At 37.9% G+C, this 21,892-nt stretch overlaps 1 protein-coding gene across 1 annotated transcript in view; it reads left to right on the top strand.

Annotated features, from left to right (window-relative positions):
• LOC133069931 (zinc finger protein 33B-like) overlaps window positions 1–19,668 on the top strand; it is a 61,594-nt gene extending 41,926 nt beyond the window's left edge. Inside the window, exon 5 of the mRNA XM_061161368.1 lies at window positions 13,317–19,668. Within this exon, the coding sequence (XP_061017351.1) occupies window positions 13,317–15,403 (2,087 nt within the window). The 3' untranslated portion in view covers window positions 15,404–19,668. The remainder of the gene's footprint in view (window positions 1–13,316) is intronic.
• The last annotated feature ends 2,224 nt before the right edge of the window (window positions 19,669–21,892 follow it).

Here is a 21,892-nt window from a genome sequence, read left to right as displayed (position 1 = left end):
ATTCCACTGTCATGCCATCCAAGAAGTCCTCTGTCATGGTGATGCCCTATTGTAGTATCGGTCACCTTCCGTGCCACTCGAGTAATGTAATCACATACAGTGCTGTTAATATCATCTGAGTAGTTAGATAATCACATACCGTGGGGTCCCCAATCAACAATTGTATGATTGGCTAGAAACATTAATTTTCCTGATTTGGCCTGACATTTGTCCCAATGAACAGGAATATATTTAAAGTTCTTATTAGTAAACCCTTGGCATGTTGTTCTTTGTTCTTTCCCTAATTCTTTCCCTAAAGTTTCAGTAGTCTAAATATGGTTCACCGACAAAGAAAGGGCAGTAAATAATCCAAGCAGTGTCCAAAAATCCTTTCTTGGAGGCAAGACGAAAGCCCAAGTTTGTCGACTAACATTTATACATGATTCTGCTGGGCCCATACATAAAGGAAGGACTTCATAACCTAAAGAGATATTAATTAGTTTCCCTTCTTCTTCAGGGTGTGAGGGCCCTTTAAAGCTCTAGGGAGAAGGCATATGTGTGGAGTCATTAGTTAATACGATTGGTCCTCTCTCCGTCCAATCTAGGATCTGAAGTAAAGGGGGTTGGTATGTGAGCCCAGTAAGTGTGATTTATTGATTTAGCTTGAGCGGGAGAGGTGCAAGCAAGCAAAGCAAGCAGAACAACGAAAACATTTTCAGGATTCCGAGGCATTCCCTGTTGAGAAACCAGATTTTCAGCTTGATTAGTGAGTGTTTTTATTTGTCCCCAAGAGGGGAGATCAAGGTTGATGTCGCCGAGAGTGGAGTTTCTGGAGATTTTTAAAGCTGTCATGGCCCGTATTGGAATTTCTTCTTCCTGGGTTTTTGTTGTCTCTTCTCTATCTTGAAGGCTGGGGCCCCCAGCTGGCTCGGATCTTCCGAAGAGGAAGCCATGTGAGCTCGTTGGATCCATCTGGGGAAATACAAGCATACCCCTTTCCCTGTAAGATTAATTTCCCAGGTTTCCATTGTTTATTTAACCCATCTTGGTACCAAATGGGCAGAGGAAGAGAAGAATCTTTCAATTCTTTGAAATGTTTTTCTGCTGTAGTCAAGATATCTCCTTGTGGTAAGTTTAAAAAATTTAAAACAAATAAAGCCGTATTAACAATAGTTGTAGGTTTAGAAAATATCTTATGTTGGAATTTAGTAAAGTCTGTTTTAGATGAGGAAGATAGCAATGTTCCTATGTATTTTCCTCTTTTTAATTTCTTTATTTGTAATTTTAGTGTGTGATGTGCTCATTCGACTATGCCTTGCGCTTGTGGATTATAAGGAATGCCGGTAATATGTTTAATAGAAAAGAATTGTAAAAATTGTTTGAAATATCCTGAAGTGTAGGCAGGGTCATTGTCTGTTTTAATAGAGCTAGGAGTTCCCATTATAGCAAAGCAGGCTAATAAGTGAGTTATAACGTGATGTGTAGCTTCACTGTGAAGAGGTGTGGCCCATATAAAAGAAGAATTGGTGTTGATGCAGACATGTAGGAAGGAAGATGGAGAAAGTTTAGGACAATGAGTTACATCCATCTGCCATAGTTCATTAGGTTGCAGTCCCCAAGGATTAGCACCTTGTGCAACGGGCCGAAGATGTAGGGGCTTACAAGTACAGCAATTATTAATAATTTCTTTAGCCTGGTGGTATGGGATTTTCCATAGTTGGTGTAGGGAACCAGCATTTTTGTGCAGCAAAGCATGTTGTTCTTCCAGAGTAGCAAAAGAAACAAGTTTATCAGCCTGTTCATTACCATGAGTCATGGGACCAGCAAGGGAGGAATGTGCCCGAATATGGGTAATATAAATGGGAGAAGTGTGGTTTCTAATAATGGATTGTAATTCTGAAAAAAGTTGTTGAATAATAGGTTGATTGTAATTTATAATAGAGGTTTCTATATTTTTTAATACAAAAACTGAATATAAGGAATCAGAGACTATATTAATGGGGTAAGGATGTAGGCAAATAACTTGAATAAGAGCATGTAATTCGTTTTGTTGAGCAGAATGGAACTTAGTGTAAAAGACTTTATATTCTTTGAGAGATCAGAATGAGGCTTTGGCATTTTTAGTTCCATCTATATAAAAAACTTCAGCTTGTGGTATAGGCTGTGAGCTGACAATGTGGGAAATAATAAATTCAGTATTTTTGAAAAAATTCCATAGCTTGCTAGATGGATAATGGAATGAAATTTCTCCAAAATATTCTAGAAAGGCTATTTGAAAATCGGTGGAAGTTTGTAATGCATTCTCAAATTGAAATTTATTGATAGGTATTACAATTTTATGAGGATCAGAGCCAATCAGAGTTTTAGTTCTATTTCTTCCACTGATAATGATAAGAACAATTACATTAAGGTAAGGTGTAAGTGACTTCACTCCTCTAAAATGTGTATAGATCCATTTTATTGGGTGTTCTTGTTGGGCAAGAAGTCCTGTGGGAGAATGAAGAGAGGGCAGTACAAATAATTCTAGAGGTAAATTTAATCTGATGCGAGTAAGAAACTGTTTTTGTAATTTATTTTGCGCTAAATAGAGTTCTTCTCATGCTTCTCGAGAAAGTGAACAAGGGCTGTCTTAATTAGGATCTCCTTTCAAGTATTAAATAGATTAGTTAGCAATGCCTAATGAGGGTCTAATCCAATTTATATTGCCCAAGAGTTTTTGAAAATCATTTAAAGTTGATAATTTATCAGTACGAATCTGAGTTAATTAGGAATAATACGCTGTCTATTAACAATAAATCCTAAGTAATGGTAAGGTGTAGAGGTTTGAATTTTTTCAGGGGCAATGATTAACCCAGAGTTTTTTAAGCATAGTTGAGCTATATCAAACACGTGTTGAGTTTCTAAAACAGATGGAGCCAAAAATAATATATCATACATATAATGAATAACAAGAAAGTCAGGAAACTGTTTTCTCATGGGCTCAAGGGCTTTAGCCACATAGTATTGACACATGGTGGGAGAATTCATCATTCCTTGAGGCAGCACAGTCCATTGATACCGTTTATGAGGGCTTTTGTGGTTAGAAAAAGAGAGAGAAAGCAAATCTCTCTCAGTCTAAAGGGTGTAAAGGTATATTAAAAAAGCAATCTTGTAAATCGATAATAATAATATGCCAGTTTTGAGGAATAGTAGTAGGTGATGAGATTCCTGGTTGTAATGCACCCATAGGTTTCATAGATGCATTAACTTTTCTAAGGTCTGTTAAGAGGCACCATTTGTTAGGCTTCTTTTTTATAACAAAAATAGGAGAGTTCCACAGAGAGCAAGCTTCCTCAATGTGTTTCAATTCTAATTGTGTGTCTATAAGTTCTTTAGCAGCCTGTAATTTTTCTTTTGTAAGGGACCACTGCTCTGTCCAAATAGGCTCATCATTCTTCCAAGTTATTTTAATAATTGCTTTGTTTGTTAAATGAGCAGTGGCCCCTAGGAAAAATGTGGAATGTATATTTGAGTCTGCCATTGCATAAGTAAGTCCCTTCCTATTAGATTAAAGGGTACATTTATCACATAAGGTCTTAATGTTGCAGGTTGGCCTTCTGGTCCCCCACATGGGTATATTTGAACACTTTGATAAACTTCTTGTACTTTAGTTTGAGAAATTCCTGCAGTTTGGCAAGAGACCTTTTGTACAGGCCAGGATTTGGGCCATAAATGTTTGGAAATAATAGTAATATCAGATCCAGTGTCAAGGAGACCAGAAAATCTTTAACCATTAATTTTGATATCTATATTTGGTCGGGCATACTCAGATACTAATGATGTCCATAAAGATTGTTTTTGATCTGTACTGCCGAATCCATCTGTCTGTACATTATTAGAGGAGTTAATAGAAATGTAAGGTAAAAGAAGTAATTGAGCAACTTTGTCCCCCTTTTTGAATTGCCATAGAATCTGAGATGACATCATAATTTGAATCTCTCCTTTATAATCTGAATTGACTATTCCAGGGTGAACAGTAATTCCTTTCGAAGTCAGACTAGATCGGCCAAGCAAAAGACCGAAAGTTTGTGGGGGCAGGGGTCCAAAAAGTCCGGTAGGCACTCTAGTAGGGACTGCTTGAGGGTAAAGGAAAAAATCATTTAGGGCTGGTATATCGATGGCAGCACTGCCGGATGTTGAGGGTTTGAGGGAAAAGATAGAATTTGCCCCTGGTTTTTGTTGTAGGGGACCTGGGGGGTCCCCTGTTTGGAGTTTCCTGGAATAGGTTTTCCATCAATATCAAATTTAAATTTACAATTTTTCCCCAATGCATTCCTCTACAGCAGCGAGGGCAAATTCTTGGTATTTTATTAGCCTTCTTAGGGCAGTCCTTTTCTAAATGATTTTTATCTCCACATATAAAGCATCCTTCATTTCCCTTTCTAAAGGTAGCAGCCATTGCCTCAACTAGCATTTGCATCTTTTGAGTTTCTGATCCTAGATTGCAACAAGCTTTCAAATAATCAATAATAGTTCCAGTCTCAGGAATTGGAGCGATAGCTCTTTGACATTCCTGATTTGCATTCTCATAAGCAAATAATCTCTCTAGCTGTCTTTTAGCTTCTTCTCTGATTACAGTATGGGAAATAGCAGTTTCTAATCTAGCCAAAAAATCAGCATAACTTTCATTAGGTCCGTGTAATATTTTAGTGTAATTACTTGTAGGCTCTCCTTGAGGAGTAATTCGATCCCAAGGTTCAAGGGCCACTGTTTTTAATTGTTCATACAACAAAGCAGGGCATTGCATTTGAGCTTCTATAGTATCAAATTGTCCGGAGCCAGTTAACATTTCGTAAGTAATTTGATTTTGGGGAGTGCCAGCTCGAGCATTCTTGTTAGCATGATCTCTGGCTATATCATGAAACCACATTGTCCATTGAAGATATTCTCTGGGTTTAAGGAGAGCTTTTATTAAAGTTCGCCAATCATAGGGAATAAAGTTTCCAATAGAAGATGTCACAACATTTAGAAGCTCTCTTGTAAAAGGCGAATGGGGGCCATACATAGTTACAACCTTTTTCGTTTGTTGCATGTGAAAAAGATTAATACCGTCATATTGAGGTATTATGTGCCCTTGAGTGTCAGAATTTCTTAAAACTGGAAGGACAGATAAACCATTGGCATCAGAAACTTGTGACTGCAAGGCCAGTAAATCAGAGAGTCTCTGTTGCTGAGGAAAGTGGATAAGTGCTGATTTTTTGTAAGTATGAGTCTGCGTCAAGGACTTATCATAATTGTTCATAAGAGTGTTGCCAGTTTTGGTATCAGGAAATGCCTCAGGAGAGTCGTTATCAGAATCAAGTTTTAACAAAGGAGAGACCTCTGGATATGTGCCTGCTGGCAGAGGAGGAGGAGGAGGAGTTGGAGCAGCCAGGGCAAGGCTAGTAGGAAAGTTTTGAAATATTTTATGTTGTTCTAATTGAGCCTTTTGTAAAGTTTCATCATCTAATTCATATTCATGCAATAAGTGTTCTATCTGTTGTCGAACATCGTGAGGGCTAAAACACCTTGAAATGGTAGCATTACAGCTTTAATGAGAGGCCATAAGGGCCAAAAATCAATTGGAATATTTTCTCCCTGCCCGGTGGCTCTTTCAACATTTTCTTTGACCCGGTGCCAAATTTCTGAATCAAAACTGCCTTCATCAGGGAACCAGGGACTATGTTCAGCTACTGTTTGAAGGCAAGACTCTATTCATTGGTGTGAAACCAAAAGTCCCTGAACTTTAAACAAATGGTGAAGTAAAGTAGAAAAATGATGGGGCTTTCCAGCCGTTTGACCCATGCCTTAGTACTTACCGACCTCAATAGGTCCCTGAGTCACTCCACCCAATATGCCACATATACCAATGTCCCTGTTTCTTGGCGCCACTTGTTGGGGTCCTTTAATGGACCGGAACCTGGTGGTACGGAGTCGACGATAAGAAACTAAAAGGAAGAGGCTGATATCCCCTGGTTTACGCAGAGGACCAGTTAAGCCCTTGACACGGGACTTGCATCGCTCACGAAGTCACCAGGCGCCCTCTCGAGGGGGTGAAGGCACAAAGTGCCTTCTCGAGAGGGTCTTAGAAGCCCGGGCAGGAAAGCAAGCACGATGGGTCTCCACGCTCCAGAGAGTCAGCCAGAAAAAGAGAGAGAGAGACAAAAAAAGACCCGGGGACCTAAGCTCTGATGAAGCAAAGGTGCTTTAATGATTTTTCTATGAGTATATATAGGCTGTGGTACAAGAAACTTCTTTCGGGAATGATAGAGATCAGAAGCCAAACATACAGTAACTGTTAACAAGGGAAGAAGGGGTAATCCTAGTCACAAGTTCAGGAGACAATCCATATCTCATGAAGGGGGAGCAAGACTAAGCAATTTTGTCAAAAAGAGAATGTTTACTAAAAGAGACCCAAGCTTGCCTCACACAATGACTTCAGTCTCTGGGAGCAGCGTACTGTTCCGCTTGAAGAGGGACAAAGGACTCATGAGAGACAGCACGTAGGCATCCTCCCGTCAAACACTCCCTGACAGTTACAAAGCTCTGTCCATAGTTATTCAGGCACTCTGTCTCTCAGATCTAATCCCTTGAATTTATTTGTCACTTCCACTGTATAATCATAAGGGATTTGATTTAGGTCATACCTGATTGGCCTAGTAGTTTTCCCTATTTTCTTCAATTTAAGTCTGAATTTTGCAATGAGGAGTTAATAAAACTAGTAGACCTTAAAAATGAAGTTTTTAAACTTTTATTATTTATCTGTTTTTACCTTTATTTCTTCCTTCATGCTTTCTACTTTTCTTTTACACCATTATTGTCTTTTTCTAATTTTTTAGAATCAAGAATTCACTTGCTTTCATTCTTTCTCTTTTCACTGACAGAAATATCTAATGCTAAGAAATTTCTTTTTGACTAATATGGGTATCCCATACATCCTCATCAGTAATATTTGCATTAGTTTTTTGTTTTAGACCTTTTTTATCTTTGGTTTATGTTTCTCTTCTCACGCAAGAACAGTTTCTTAGAGTTGTTTTTCATGTTCAAATGAAAGGTCATTCTTCCCCATTAATTTCTGTTTTTACTGCATTATTATCTATGCGTGTTATCTATGTCAGTGTTTGTGACTATTTCATGTACCCTTGTGATGCAAGTGTATTTTGTATCATAAAGCTTTGATATTATAAATTTAGATATGGATTAATAATGTGTTATATTTCTGTCTTTTATACCTTTAACTTTTTGTTTTAATCTGACTTTAAATACTTTTCTTATTAGTGTTTTTCTATTTCTCCTTGCTTCTCTGAGTTCTGCTTCATGAAGGTTATTTGTTCTGTAGATGTTCATAACTGTTATTTGTCCACTCAAATTTACAGATTTTAGCAGTGTAAAGTGTTTCTCTTTCCCTCCTGGTAACCAAGATTGGACCTCTGCCTCCCTCTTATTTTCCTTTGTTTGGAATGATACTGTCCATTCCCTGGTTTTTAGCCTTTTTTTAAAAATCATTTTCCCTAAGTGTGTTTTCTCTCTACAGTATAGCTTTAGGTTTTGTTTGTGACTCATGTTAAAGATCATTTTAATTAGTGAGTTAAATTCCTTCTTAATTATTGACATGACTCATATATTTGGTCTCATTTTTGTCTTGTTACATTTATAAGTGTATCACGTTTACTGAATTTTTTATTTGCTCTCTCTCTGTTCTTTTTGGAGGAAGACAATTAGGAAATTCCAACATTTTTGTTCTAAGTAGTCACTTTTATACTGATACAATGCATTAGTTGCCCATTTCCTTACTTAACCCTTTTATTTGATTTTTCAGCTTTTAGTGACATCCTTTATTATTTAGATGGCTGTTTGTGAGTTTATTCTTACTTCCTGCTTTTTTCTCTCCTGTTTCCTGCAGTTATTAAATTACATTATTTCTGCTTCATTAGAACATATAACATTTATGTATTATTCTTCTGTTCTTGTTTCCATCTTTATTTTGGTCTTAAATGTATTCACTGTTCTGTTTTTCTTCCAGTGTTTCCTGTCAGATCTTGGTTGCTCTAAGTTCCTGCTCTTCTAGAAGGTTTTGCGATTACAGTATTACCTACCTTTGTGAATATCTAAACCTTTTTACATAGCCTTGCTGCTTAAGGGAGTATAAATAAATGATAAAACCCATTGACTCCCACTTTCTTTTCTAAAATATGATGCTCCACTGAGCTTTGCTTTGTTTATTGGTGACGAAGTCTGTGGCCGTTTAAACCTACATGATAGTTTTTGTTGAGACATAAGTCTTTTTGTCCAGAGAATTTTTCTTCCTTTTAGAAGTTTTATTAATATATGTCTTAGAGAGGACTCTTCCAGCTCAGTCTTTGCAAGTTCATGGTGGTCCTTTTGAATATGTGGATTAAGTCTTTTATCTTTGGATGGTTTTCTTAGACTGTGCTCTGTGTATGCTTAGTCACTCAGTTGTGTCCAGCTCTTTGCGACCCCATGGACTGCAGTTGCCAGGCTCCTCTGCCCATGGGGATTCTCCAGGCAAGAATACTGGCATGGGTTGCCATGCCTTCCTCTGGGTTATCTTCCCAACCCAAGGTTTGAACCCAGGTCCTCCCACATTGCAGGCAGATTCTTTACTGACTGAGCCACTAGGGAAGCCTTTTCTTAGATGATCTTTTTTAATTTTAGATTCATCCCATTATCTTCTGTTCTTTCTCTTTAAAGACTATAATCATATGTACAATTTTGTTTTAATTTTATTTATTGTATTTTTTGCTGCTACTTCTTTTCTGGGTGATGAAATTACAAGTTTATTTTTTCCATTTACTTTTCTGTATTTTAAAATTTATTTTTGTATTAAGTATAGTTGATTTACAGTGCTGTATTAATTGCTACTATCCAGCAAAGTGATTCAGTTATATGTGTATAAACATTTTTTATTTATTTTTTTTAACTTTTTAAAATTTATATTTATAAATAAACATATTTATTTATGGAAACATCTTTTCCATTATGGTTTATCACAGAATATTGAATATAGTTCCCTGTGCTGTACAGTAGGAACTTATTTTTACCCATTCTATATATGATAGTTTGCACCTGCTAAACACAAACTCCCACTTCATCCCTGCCCACTCTCCCTCACCCTTGGCAACCACAAGTCTGTTCTCTATGTTGTGAGTCCATTTCTGTTTTGTAGTTACATTCATTTGCGTTATATATTAGATTCCACATATAGGTGATATTACATGGTATTTGTCTTTCTGTGTCTGACTTACTTCACTTAGTGTGATAATCTCTAGGTCCATCCATGTTGCTGCAAATGGCACTATTTCATTCTTTTTTATGGTTGAGTAGTATTCCATCATATATATGCACCACATCTTCTCTATCCATTCATCAGTTGATGAACATTAGGTTGTTTCCATGTCTTAGCACTGCTGTGAGCATAGCAGTGCATGTATGTTTTTGAATTACAGTTTTGTCTGGGTATATGCCCAGCAGTGGGATTGCTGAATCATATGGCAACTCTATTTTTAGCTTTTTGAGAAACCTGCTTAACTGTTTTCTGTAGTGTCTGTACCAGCTTATGTTCCCACCAGCAGTCAGACTACCTTTTTAAATCCAGAGTTTACTCGTTCAGTTTTCTTCTTCTTTTTTGTCCTTAGTCTTTGGTTATTATTTTTGGTGCTGTTATGCCTTTCTTGTTGCCATTTATTAAATTTTCAGTCAAATCTGTTTTCTCTTTGGGCTATTAGTATGCTTGCGCTGCTCTAACAGAACACCATAGACTGGGTGGCTTATGAGCAGAAATTCATTTTCTCACAGTACTGGAGGCTAGTTGTTCAAAATGAAAGTACCAGCAGCATTCGTTTCTGATGAGGTCTCTTTCCTCAGCTTGCAGACATCACCTTTTCACTGTCCTCAGATGGCCTTTTCTCTGCGGCACATGAAGAGCAAGTGAGCTCTGGTGTCCTTTCCTCTTCTAATAAGGATACCATTTCCACTGGATTCGTGCTCTACCCTTATGAACTCATTTAACCTTAACCAGTTCTAAAAAGTTTTGTCTCCAAGTACAGCCACATCGGGGATTAAGACTTCAACATTTGAATTTGGGAGGGGGGAAGTAATTCGGTCTTTTATCAGATTCTTTGCAATTTAACTCCTGAAGTCACTTGGTCTTTTTCACAGTTTTGACTAGCTCTTCCTTAGTTGCCCATTACTCCAGGTCCTTTCATATGGATTTCCTAGTAGTCTGACCTTTATCAGAACTGAGATATCATTCCGTATTTTCCCACTTACAATGGAACTTTTTCTTTCTGGGAGTAATTTTAATTTTGGTTCAGTTCAGTCACTAAGTTTTGTCCGACTCTTTGCAACCCCATGGACTGCAAAATGCCAGGCTTCCCTGTCCATCACCAACTCCCGGAGCTTGCTCCAACTCATGTGATTGAGTCAGTGATGCCATCCAACCATCTCATCCTCTGTTGTCCTCTTCTCCTCCTGCCTTCAATCTTTCCCAGCATCAGGGTCTTTTCCAATGAGTCAGTTCTTCACATCAGGTGGCCAAAGCATTGGAGTTTCAGCTTCAGCATCAGTCCTTCCAATGAATATTCAGGACTTATTTCCTTTAGGACTAACTGGTTTGATATCCTTGCAGTCCAAGGGACTCTCAAGAGTCTTCTCCAACATCACAATTCAAAATCATCAATTCTTTGGCACTCAGGTTTCTTTATGATCCAACTCTCACATCCATACATGACTACTGGAAAAACCATAGCTTTTGACTAGACGGACCTTTATTGGTAGAGTATATCTCTGCTTTTTAATATGCTGTCTAGGTTTGTCATAGCTTTTCTTCCAAAGAGCAAGTGTCTTTTAATTTCATGGCTGCAGTCACCATCTGCAGTGATTTTGGAGCCCAAGAAAAGAAAGTCTGTCACTGTTTCCATTGTTTCCCCATCTATTTGCCATGAAGTGATGGGACCAGATGCCATGATCTTAGTTTTCTGAATGTTGAGTTTTAAGCTAGCTTTTTCACTCTCCTTTCACTTTCCTCAAGAGGTTCTTTAGTTCTTTGCTTTCTGCCGTAAGTGTGGTGTAACATCTGCATATCTGAGATTATTGATATTTCTCCCAGTAATTTTGATTCCAACTTGTGCTTCATCCAGCCTGGCATTTTGCATGATGTATTCTGCATATAAGTTAAATAAGCAGGGTGACAATATACAGCCTTGACGTACTCCTTTCCCAATTTGGAACCAGTCTGTTGTTCCATTTCCAGTTCTAACTGTTGCTTCTTGACCTGCATACAGATTTCTCAGGAGGCAGGTAAGGTGGTCTGGTATTCCCTTCTCTTTTAAGAATTTTCCACAGTTTGTTGTGATCCACAGAGTCAAATGCTTTGGCATAGTCAATAAAGCAGAAGTAGATGTTTTTCTGGAACTCTCTTGCTTTTTTGATGATCCAGCAGATGTTGGCAATGTGATCTCTGGCTCCTCTGCCTTTTCTAAACCCAGCTTGAACATCTGGAAGTTCATGGTTCATGTACTGTTGAAGCCTGGCTTGGAGAACTTGGAGCATTACTTTGCTAGCATGTGAGATGAGTGCAATTGTGCGGTAGTTTGAACATTTCTTTGCCATTGCCTTTCTTTGGGATTGGAATGAAAACTGACCTTTTCCAGTCTTGTGGCCACTCCTGAGTTTTCCAAATTTGCTGGCATGTTGAGTGCAGCACTTTCACAGCATCATGTTTTAGGATTTGAAATAGCTCATCTGGAATTCCATCACCTCCACTATCTTTGTTCATAGTGATGCTTCCTAAGGCCCACTTGACTTTGCACTCCAGGATATGAGCCTCTAGGTGAGTGATCACACCATCATTATCTTTTTTTATATATAGTTCTTTGTATTCTTGCCACCTCTTCTTAATATGTTCTGCTTCTTTTAGGCCCATACCATTTCTGTCCTTTATTGTGCTCATCTTTGCATGAAATGTTTCCTTGGTATCTCTGATTTTCTTGAAGAGATCTCTAGTCTTTCCTATTCTATTGTTTTCCTCTATTTCTTTGCATTGATCACTGAGGAAGGCTTTCTTGTCTCTCTATGCTATTCTTTGGAACTCTGTATTCAAATGCATATATCTTTCTTTTTCTCCTTTGCCTTTTACTTCTCTTCTTTTATCAGCTATTTGTAAGGCCTCTTCAGACAAGCATTTTGCCTTTTTGCGTTTCTTTTTCTTTGGGATGGTCTTTATCACTGCCTCCTGTACAATGTCACGAACCTCTGTCCATAGTTCTTCAGGCACTCTGTCTATCAGATCTAATCCTTTTAATATATTTGTCACTTCTGCTGTATAATCATAGGGATTTGATTTAGGTCATACCTGAAGGGCCGAGTGGTTTTCCCTACTTTTTTCAGTTTAAGTCTGAATTTGGCAATAGTGAATTCATGATCTGATCCACAGGCACCTTCCAGTCTTGCTTTTGCTGACTGTATAGAGCTTCTCCATCTTTGGCTGCAAAGAATATAGTCAGTCTGATTTTGGTATTGACCATCTGGTGATGTCCATGTGTAGTCTTCTCTTGTGTTGTTGGAAGAGGGTGTTTGCTGTTACCCGTGCATTCCCTTGGCAAAATTCTGTTATCCTTTGCCCTGCTTCATTTTGTACTCCAAGGCCAAATTTGCCTGTTATTCCAGGAATCTCTTGATTTCCTACTTTTGCATTCCAGTCCCCTGTAATGAACAGGACATCTTTTTTGGGTGTTAGTTCTAGAATGTCTTGTAGGTCTTCATAGAACTGTTCAACTTCAGCTTCTTCAGCATTACTGATTAGAGCATAGACTTGGATTAATGTGATATTTGTGTTTAATCACCTCTTAAGTTCTCTGTCTCATCTTTTACATGTATTTATAACACATGGTAATATGTGATATGCAAAGAGTCAGTCCTCAGCTGACTTTCCGCATACCTATGAAACTCTGTCTCAGTTTGTTTTGTATTTGAATATTTATTTACTTATTTAATGATAATTTGAAGTTAGTAGTATTCTGTAGTTATGCCCAAGTAATGTGTTGTTGGTAATTGTATTTGCTGTCCTTATATTGATCCATAAGTTTTATGGAGAATTCATGGAGAGATTCGGATTTAAAGAGTTGCTCTTATTCCTCAGATATGTCTGAGAAATGTCTTGAAACCAAATGTATGTTTTCTAAAAACAGTTTACTCTTCCTTTTTCAGCTACCAGCAATGTAGGACACTTGTAGGTAGGTCTCATTCCATAAGAAATGTGTTAATTTTCATATGGTGAGATAAATTTTTCTTGTTTCTAGGAGTCTGCAAAACTGATCGCATGAAAGAAAGGAACCAAGAAAACCAGCCTAAACACATATGGAAAGTTGTATTGATCAATAACAAAAGTCTGACTAAAGAACAAGGTAATGTACTAGGAAAGTCACTTGAGTTGGACACAAATTCTTTTCCTCACAGAAAAATACTCTGTCATTGTGGCTCATGTGGAATGAGCTTCAACTATATTTCAGAATTGGTTATTGGTAAAAAAAACTCTTTAGGAAAAAAGACCAATGAATTTAATGCCTGTGGAAAATTGCTACTCAATATTAAACATGAGAAAACTCATACTAGAGAAAAAAATGAATTTTTTAAAAGTGGAAAAATTGTCAGTCATAATGAGGATTCTGTTCAGCTTGAGAAGATTCAAACTTTAGAGCAAAATTTTGCATATAACATACATCAAGAAACCTTCAATGAAAAGGTAGTATTCAATACATACAAGACAGAGATCACTGAAGAGAATGACTGTGCATATGATGAATATGGGAGAAGATTCTGTGATAGCTCATCCTTCTTGTTCCATCAGATAACTCCCTCAAAGGAAAATCACTATGAATTTGGTGATTGTGGGAAATCCTTATGTGTGAAGTCCTCCCTTTTAAAACATCATGAGGCACATTTGAAACACTGTGAATATGGTGAAAGTGGGAATAATTTCAGGAGGAAGTTCTACCTCTCACAGCTTCAGAAAACTCATAAAGGAGAGAAGCACTTTGAATGTGATGAATGTGGGAAAGCTTTTTGGGAGAAGTCACACCTCACTCGACATCAAAGGATTCACACAGGAGAGAAACACTTTCAGTGTAATGAGTGTGGAAAAACTTTCTGGGAGAAATCAAACCTCACTAAACATCAGAGGTCACACACAGGGGAGAAACCGTATAAATGCAGTGAATGTGGGAAAGCCTTCAGCCACAAGTCAGCCCTCACATTACACCAGAGAACACATACGGGGGAGAAACCCTATCAGTGTAATGCATGTGGGAAAACTTTTTATCAGAAGTCAGACCTCACTAAACATCAGAGAACACACACAGGACTAAAACCCTATGAATGTTATGAATGTGGAAAATCTTTCTGTATGAATTCACACCTTACAGTACATCAGAGAACTCATACAGGTGAGAAACCCTTTGAATGTCCTGAGTGTGGGAAATCTTTCTGTCAGAAGTCACATCTTACACAACATCAGAGAACTCACATAGGAGATAAACCCTATGAATGTAATGCATGTGGGAAAACTTTCTACCACAAGTCAGTACTCACCAGACATCAGATAATTCATACAGGTTTGAAACCTTATGAATGTTACGAATGTGGGAAAACCTTCTGCTTGAAGTCTGACCTCACAGTACATCAGAGAACTCACACAGGGGAGAAACCCTTTGCATGCCCTGAGTGTGGAAAATTTTTCAGCCATAAGTCAACCCTATCTCAACACTATAGAATCCATACAGGGGAGAAACCCTATGAATGTCATGAATGTGGAAAAATCTTCTATAATAAATCATACCTAACTAAACATAATAGAACACATACAGGGGAGAAGCCCTATGAGTGCAACGAATGTGGGAAAACCTTCTGCCAGAAGTCACAGCTCACTCAGCACCAGAGAATTCACATAGGGGAGAAACCCTATGAATGCAGTGAGTGTGGAAAGGCTTTCTGCCATAAATCAGCTCTAATTGTACATCAGAGAACACATATAGAAGAAAAGCCCTATAAATGTAACGAATGTGGAAAATCTTTTTGTGTGAAGTCAGGACTTACTCTGCATCAGAGGAAGCACACAGGAGAAAAGCCCTATGAATGTAATGAATGTGGGAAATCCTTCAGTCACAAATCATCACTCACGGTACATCACAGGGCTCACACAGGAGAGAAGTCTTGTCAATGTAATGAATGTGGGAAAATTTTTTACCGTAAATCAGACCTCGCTAAACATCAGAGATCACACACAGGGGAGAAGCCCTATGAATGTAACACATGTCGGAAAACCTTTTCTCAGAAGTCAAACCTTATTGTACATCAGCGAATGCACATAGGAGAAAAACCTTATGATTGAAGTGAATGTTAGAAATGTTGAGCCACAATTCAGCACCTACTCCATTTCAGAGAATTCACACTGTGGAGAAAGCTCTGTTGACATTCTGAATGTTTAGTAACCTTCATCCACACAACTGGCCTTATTTTACTCCAAAGTAATAACATAGGACCAATTTCTAGACTGCAGCAAGTATAGGGCAATTTGTTAACAGATAATATTCCATTGAATGTCACGTACTGGCATAAAACCTCACAGATTTTGATTTTGTGAAAGTGCTAACAAAAATACTAGGTTATGTCAGAATTTATATAGGGGAGGAATCTGTCCATTTGAGACTTGCGGATTCCAGATTTTCTTTAGAGGTAATGTAACATCAAAAGCTAGAGTTTGTGCTTTGGTACGAAACAGCAGATTTTAATTTATAATGCATATTGTGCAATGTAAACCTTTAAAAACTAAAAAGAATAGTAAAATAGGTTCAAAAGAAGTTGCAGTAGTAGTAGTGCATAGAATTCTGATGTGCCCTTTACAAAGCTTCTTCTAATAATAGTTACATAACTATAACATACTCTAATAACAGTGTTATATAACTGTAACATATTTATAGCCATAACAGGATGGTACCCTACTACTAAGTCAGATACAGACTTTATTCAGATTTCACTAGTGTTTACATGTGATCTTTGTGTTTGTGCATTTCTATGAAATTTTGTGGTTTATATGTTTGAGTAACCTTCAACACAGGTTGTAAAATCAAAAAGGAATCTGGAGTCTGTATTACATGAAGATTACAAAGGAATCAGGATTTCACCACAGGAAGTTAATAAATATTATTAATTATTAATAATAACCATAGCCTTTGTGCTACCCTAATCCTGGCAACGATTTAAATATAAATGTTTTTAAAAGCAGAGATAAATTGAATAATTAGGGCAGAAGCATAAACACCAGTGAAGCATCCCTTAAGTTCACAGGACTTAGGTATGTACATTACATAAACTATATGTTTCTTAACAAAATGGAACTTAACATAATTGGGAATAGAAAATAGATACTCCTAGTTTAGCAGTTGTTACAACATTAGGCACATCTCCCCTTGAATATAAGGCCTGGAGCAACAGTTTAAAAGGAAGCCCACGAAGCTCATGTCTAACCTTTTAAAACTTATAAATCAAAATAACTAAATGTTCAATAAAATGTATTCTCTGCATGGGAATATCTAGGCCCTAGTCCCATTGCCCCTTCTCTTTCACCCATAGCTCATTGCAGACCATGATGTGCCTTGAGTAGACATATGTAAATACTCTAGCCTTCAGCCTAAATTTATCCAGGCCCTGGGTAAGCAACTGCTTTCCAAGACAGGGTTCAGGAAGGAAGCCTCAGACTAGACACTCAGGGCTATAAATTAGACTGTAAATTCAAGGGTCTGATGTATCCTGAGATCTGGGCCCTTAATGACTGTTGATTCTGTGGGGAGGAGGACTGAGGCTGGAGCATGACCAGAATGGAACTAGAGTAGTGCTTCTATTGATAGGGTAGAGGTGATATACTAAATTACATGATCAGATTATGTAAACAATTACATTAGGTTAATAACCTAAGATTACACAATCTAGTGATCTTAGATTATACACAGAGTCTAAGCTTCCATTGTGGGAAACTAGAAAAAGAAGAGCAAATTAAGTCCAAGTTATAAAAAAACAAAAGAATAATGAGAACTTAGGCAGATATCAGAGTAATTGAAAACAGGAAGCCAGTAGAGAAAAATCAATAAAACCAAAAGCTGGTTCTTAGAGCAGGTCAATAAAATTGATAAATCTCGAGTCAGGTTAGCTAGAGAAAGAGAAGATACAAATTGCTAACATCAGGAATGAAAGGGAGCCATAAGTACTGATCCCCTCAGCATCAAAAGGGTATAAAGGAATGTTATGGACAACTCTATACCCACAGATTTGATAACCTAAATGAAATGGGCCAATTCCTTGAAAGAAACAATCTGCCAAAACTCACAGAAGGGTAAATCTAAATAGGCATATGTCTCAAGAAATTGAATCAATTTTTAATCTTCCAAAGCAGAAAGTATTAGGCCCAGATGTTTTTACTGATGAATTCTACCAAATTAAGGGAGAAATAGTATCACTTCTCTACAGTATCTTACATAATGTAAAAGAGAGCTTTTACTTATTTTTTGAGGCCAGCATTACCCTAATTGTAAAGCCAGGGAAAGACATTAGAAGAAAGCCAAGGTACAGACCAGGATCTCATGAATAGATACAGAAATCCTCAACAATATGCTTGCAAATTGAATCCAACAGTGTATAAAAAGAACTACATGATATGAACAAGTGGAATTTATCCAGGTATCCAACATTTAATAATTAACCCATCATATCAACAGGCTAAAGAAGAAATATTATATGATCATATGAGTAGATGCAGAAAAACTTTTCAAAAAATCTTAACATCCATTCATGATAAATAAAAAACCCAGTAAGTGAGGAATACAGAAACTTTTTACCAAGTTCCCTCAACTTTTTATAAAAATTTTTATAAAAATCCTACAGCTAACATCGTACTTAATGGTGAGAAACTAGATGCTTTTCCATTAAGATAAAGAACAAGGCAAGGAGGTCCCCTGTAACCATACCTTTTCAGCAACCTTCAGGAAGTCCTAGCTAATGCAGCAGGATAAGGAAGGGAAATAAAAGGTACACAGATTTGGAAGGAAGAGGTAAAACTATTGATGTTCACAGATAACATGATTGTCTATGTAGAAAATTCCAGAGAATCAGCAACAAAAAAAATCTCCTGACACTAGAAAGCAGTTACAGAAAGGTTACCGAATATGATGCTTAGGCAGGTGATAAAAAGAAATGAGCTATCAAGTAACAGAGATACGGAACCTTAGATGCATATGACTAAACGAGACAAGTCAATCTGAAAAGGTTTTATGCTGTATAATTCCAACTGTAATGCATTCTGATAAAGGCAAAACTGTGGAGACACTAAAAAAAATCAGTGGTTTCCAGGTGTTCAGGGTGAGGGTCAGAGTGATGAATAGGTGGATTACAGACAATTTTTAGAACAGTGAAACCATCCTATAGGATACTATAATGGTGGATACATGTCATTCATTTGTCAAAACCTACTAAGTGTAAAACATACCTACAAAGTGTAAAATACAATGGGTCAACCCTAATGTAAACCATGGACTTTAGTTGTAAAAATGTATCAGTATTGGTTCATCAGTTATAACAAATGTACCACACTAATGCACGGTATTAATAAGGGAAAAGTGTGGAGGGAGGTAGAGGTAAAGGGGTATATAGGAACTCTGCTTTCTGCTAATTTTTTCTGTAACCCTGAAACTGCTCAAAAAAATGGAGTGTATTAAATAAAAAACCCTGCTACATATTACTTTCTTATATATTTACAGAATTTGAAACTCACATGATTCAGTACCAGTTTTTCCATGGTGGGGGTGGAGTAGGGTAGGGAATGCATTCTTAGAAATCATATATTGTCAACCACTAAGGCATATTTTCGATTACAGCTTTCTGCTTTACTAAGCCTTATTATCTTCTTTTGAAATTACCTTAAATTACTTACCTCTCATTATAACATCTTATTTCTGCACTGAACATGTTTCTGCCCTGCAGCTATAATAATCACTAATGAACATTTGGGTTGTTTTTATAGTCTTCAGAATACTTTAAATTATAGCAACTGTGGCTTGAAATTAAGGCCCAGTGTAATAGAGTCTCTTCACATCTGAAACTAAGATTTCTGATGGCCTAACTGCAGATTTCCCTCCCTATTCTCCTCCCCCAGGTCACTGTAGTCAGACAGTCCTCCTTCCTTATCTGGGGGACCAGTTCTTGGTTTTCCCTCAGTGGCAAGTTTCACTTCCCTACCAGCCCACAAAATTATTCTGAAAAACCATTCCCATCTTCTCACAGAAACTTCACTGCACCCTCTGCATACTACAGAGCCATTTCCCACAACCCCTGGTTTTCCCTTTGGTCCCAAGCATGATAACCTGTGTGACCCTGGTTGGTGTGTGGTGTCCTCTCGCCTGGCCTATGAATAGACATAACTAGTAAGCTTATGTAGATCTCATCTGTCCAGTTTAAGGTGTCACATGTTTCGCTATTGCATTACCCCAGGGCATGAATCCTGCCACCAACAGAGTGACCAACAGAAGAGGCAGTTAGTACAGCTGGGCGTGAGCAGGATTGTCCATCTAAGATAGGTCACCTGGTCACTTAGCTAATTGCTCTTGTCTAACAGGTTCTGTGATGTGGCAGAGGCTGCTTGGGATGGAACCACCAACTGCTGGCAGGCTTGCACTTTGGCCTGCTCTGCTCTGTGTTCTTTTCTGGATGTTGCTATCTCTTCCTACTCTAAGAAGCTCTTGTCCCTAAGAGAATTATTCATTGGCTGTGCCCCCGGGGTGACTTGCCATGGGGTTCAGTCTGTTTGGCAGTTGGTGTCTGAGCTACCTGTGAGGCCGGCTGCTGGACTGTGGTACTTTCCCTTGTAACTACCCAGAATGTCCACATCATGGGTGATGTACATGGCTAGAAGTCAAGAATAACTGAGGAAATTTGTATGAGAGAAATAAGAGAGAAAGAAACCTGCATGGCAAAAAAAAGACAGCCATAGCAGACAGAGGATGTTAAGTCAGCCAACCTCTCTGGGTTATGGGCCCAGCATGCTTTTGCTGCACCACCTGTTTAAAAGGTTCTGTGCTCATGGTTAGAGTGCAAAACTCCTATCCTGAGGTGCAGCACAGAGGTTAATTCAAATGCAGCTTAGGCCTGGGATCCTTGCACCATGTGAAGCAACCATTGCCATGGAGCAGGCCCCTAACCCTTTCCTGAAGAAAGAAATTTATAAATTTGATGAGAGTAAAGAGAACCCTCCTGAAGTGTAGCAAGTAACCACAGAAAGGAAATAAATGGAACGAAAGAATGAAGGGAGGGAGGCAGAGACTTAGATACAAGGAGAGTAAACAACAACTGAAATATAGTTCCATAGTTTGTTTTTGAAATTGAGATGTAGTTTCTGTACAATATTATATAAATTATATCCACACTTTGACTCAATTATAAATCCAGAATATACTAAAATCATTTGTACAACAAAAGATAAAAGGGTGCTGTGACTGGCTTTTGTACCTTCCAAATTAACTTTAATATTAACTTTAATACTGAAGTGTACCATTGGTAAATTTTCATAGCCTTAATACAGGGCTCAAGTTATAGTTATACCTGGGTACCCCCTTAATCATGTTACCCCCTAAAATCTTAGAGGTGTTATCAAATATAAAATACAGTGCTATACTGAATATGTATATCCCTATGATGGTATTTGGTGGTGGGGCTTTGGGGAGTGATTCAGTTAGGAGAACAGAGCCCTCGTGATTGGGGTTAGTGCTCTTAAAATACAGACTCCAGAAAATTTCCTTACTTCTTCTGCCGTATGGGGACTTAGGAAAAGACAGCCTTCTGTGAACAGGAAGCAGTCCTCACCAAACAAGGAATCTTCTGGTGCCATGATCTTGGACTTCCCAGCCTCTTGAACTGTGAGAAATAAATTTTTGTTGTTTATAAGCCACCTGGTCCATTGTATTTTATTATAGCAACCCAGGGAGACTGAGTCATTTAGGAACAAATAGGATGTTTCGTCTTAACCAACAGAACTATTGTCTTAAGTTTCGCATGGTCATAACACCCACTGACTTAATTTTAGCATAATCCCCTAGAAAGCATGGATGCTCTGATCCAAAGAATAATAAAATTAAATTTTTGGCACTTACAGATTGGATTTACAAAAGGAGACCCTAGTGTACCATATACCTCAATTGAAACCATTGTAAATACCTACCTAGAGAACAAGTGATCATTGCCACTATTTCTCTGTTTAAGGATCCAGTATAGCTTGTTCTTAGCCTGGAAGTAATGATGGTGCCTCACAGTGGGTTATTAAAACCTTAATGCTATGGCCTATCTGCTAAGAACCTAGTACCCAATGTTACTGAAATTACTGTTTCCATTCAAATAGCAAGTAGTAAATGTTTTGTGATTCCAGCTTGGCTAATATGTTCCGTTCAGTGCTCTTTTTAACACCCTTTCAGCCACAGTTTACCTTCACCTCCAAGGGACGCAAGGTACCTTTACCAGGCTACCCATGGGATACCTGAACAACTCTACCATTGCGCAGTCTTTGCAGGCAATGTCTTAACTGCATCCAGTTTCCTCCAGGAGCACAGGTATGACATGACATTGATGATATCCTCCTCTGAGGAAATTCATCTCACAGATTCATTGAGGGCATATAAATACTCACAAAAAAAGCATAACTTATTTCACCACACAGAGATCTGCCCCATCAGTTGAGTTCCTGAAAATCACTTGTAAAACAAGGGCTGTTTCATCCCTGATGCTGTCAAGAAGCAGCTACAGACTTCTTTTCATTTTCTGTTCTTAATACTCACAATGTTAA

Source organism: Dama dama, chromosome 15 (genome assembly GCF_033118175.1).
Source record: "Dama dama isolate Ldn47 chromosome 15, ASM3311817v1, whole genome shotgun sequence".
NCBI classification, from domain to species: Eukaryota; Metazoa; Chordata; class Mammalia; order Artiodactyla; family Cervidae; genus Dama; species Dama dama.
This window is presented reverse-complemented; position numbering and strand designations above follow the sequence as displayed.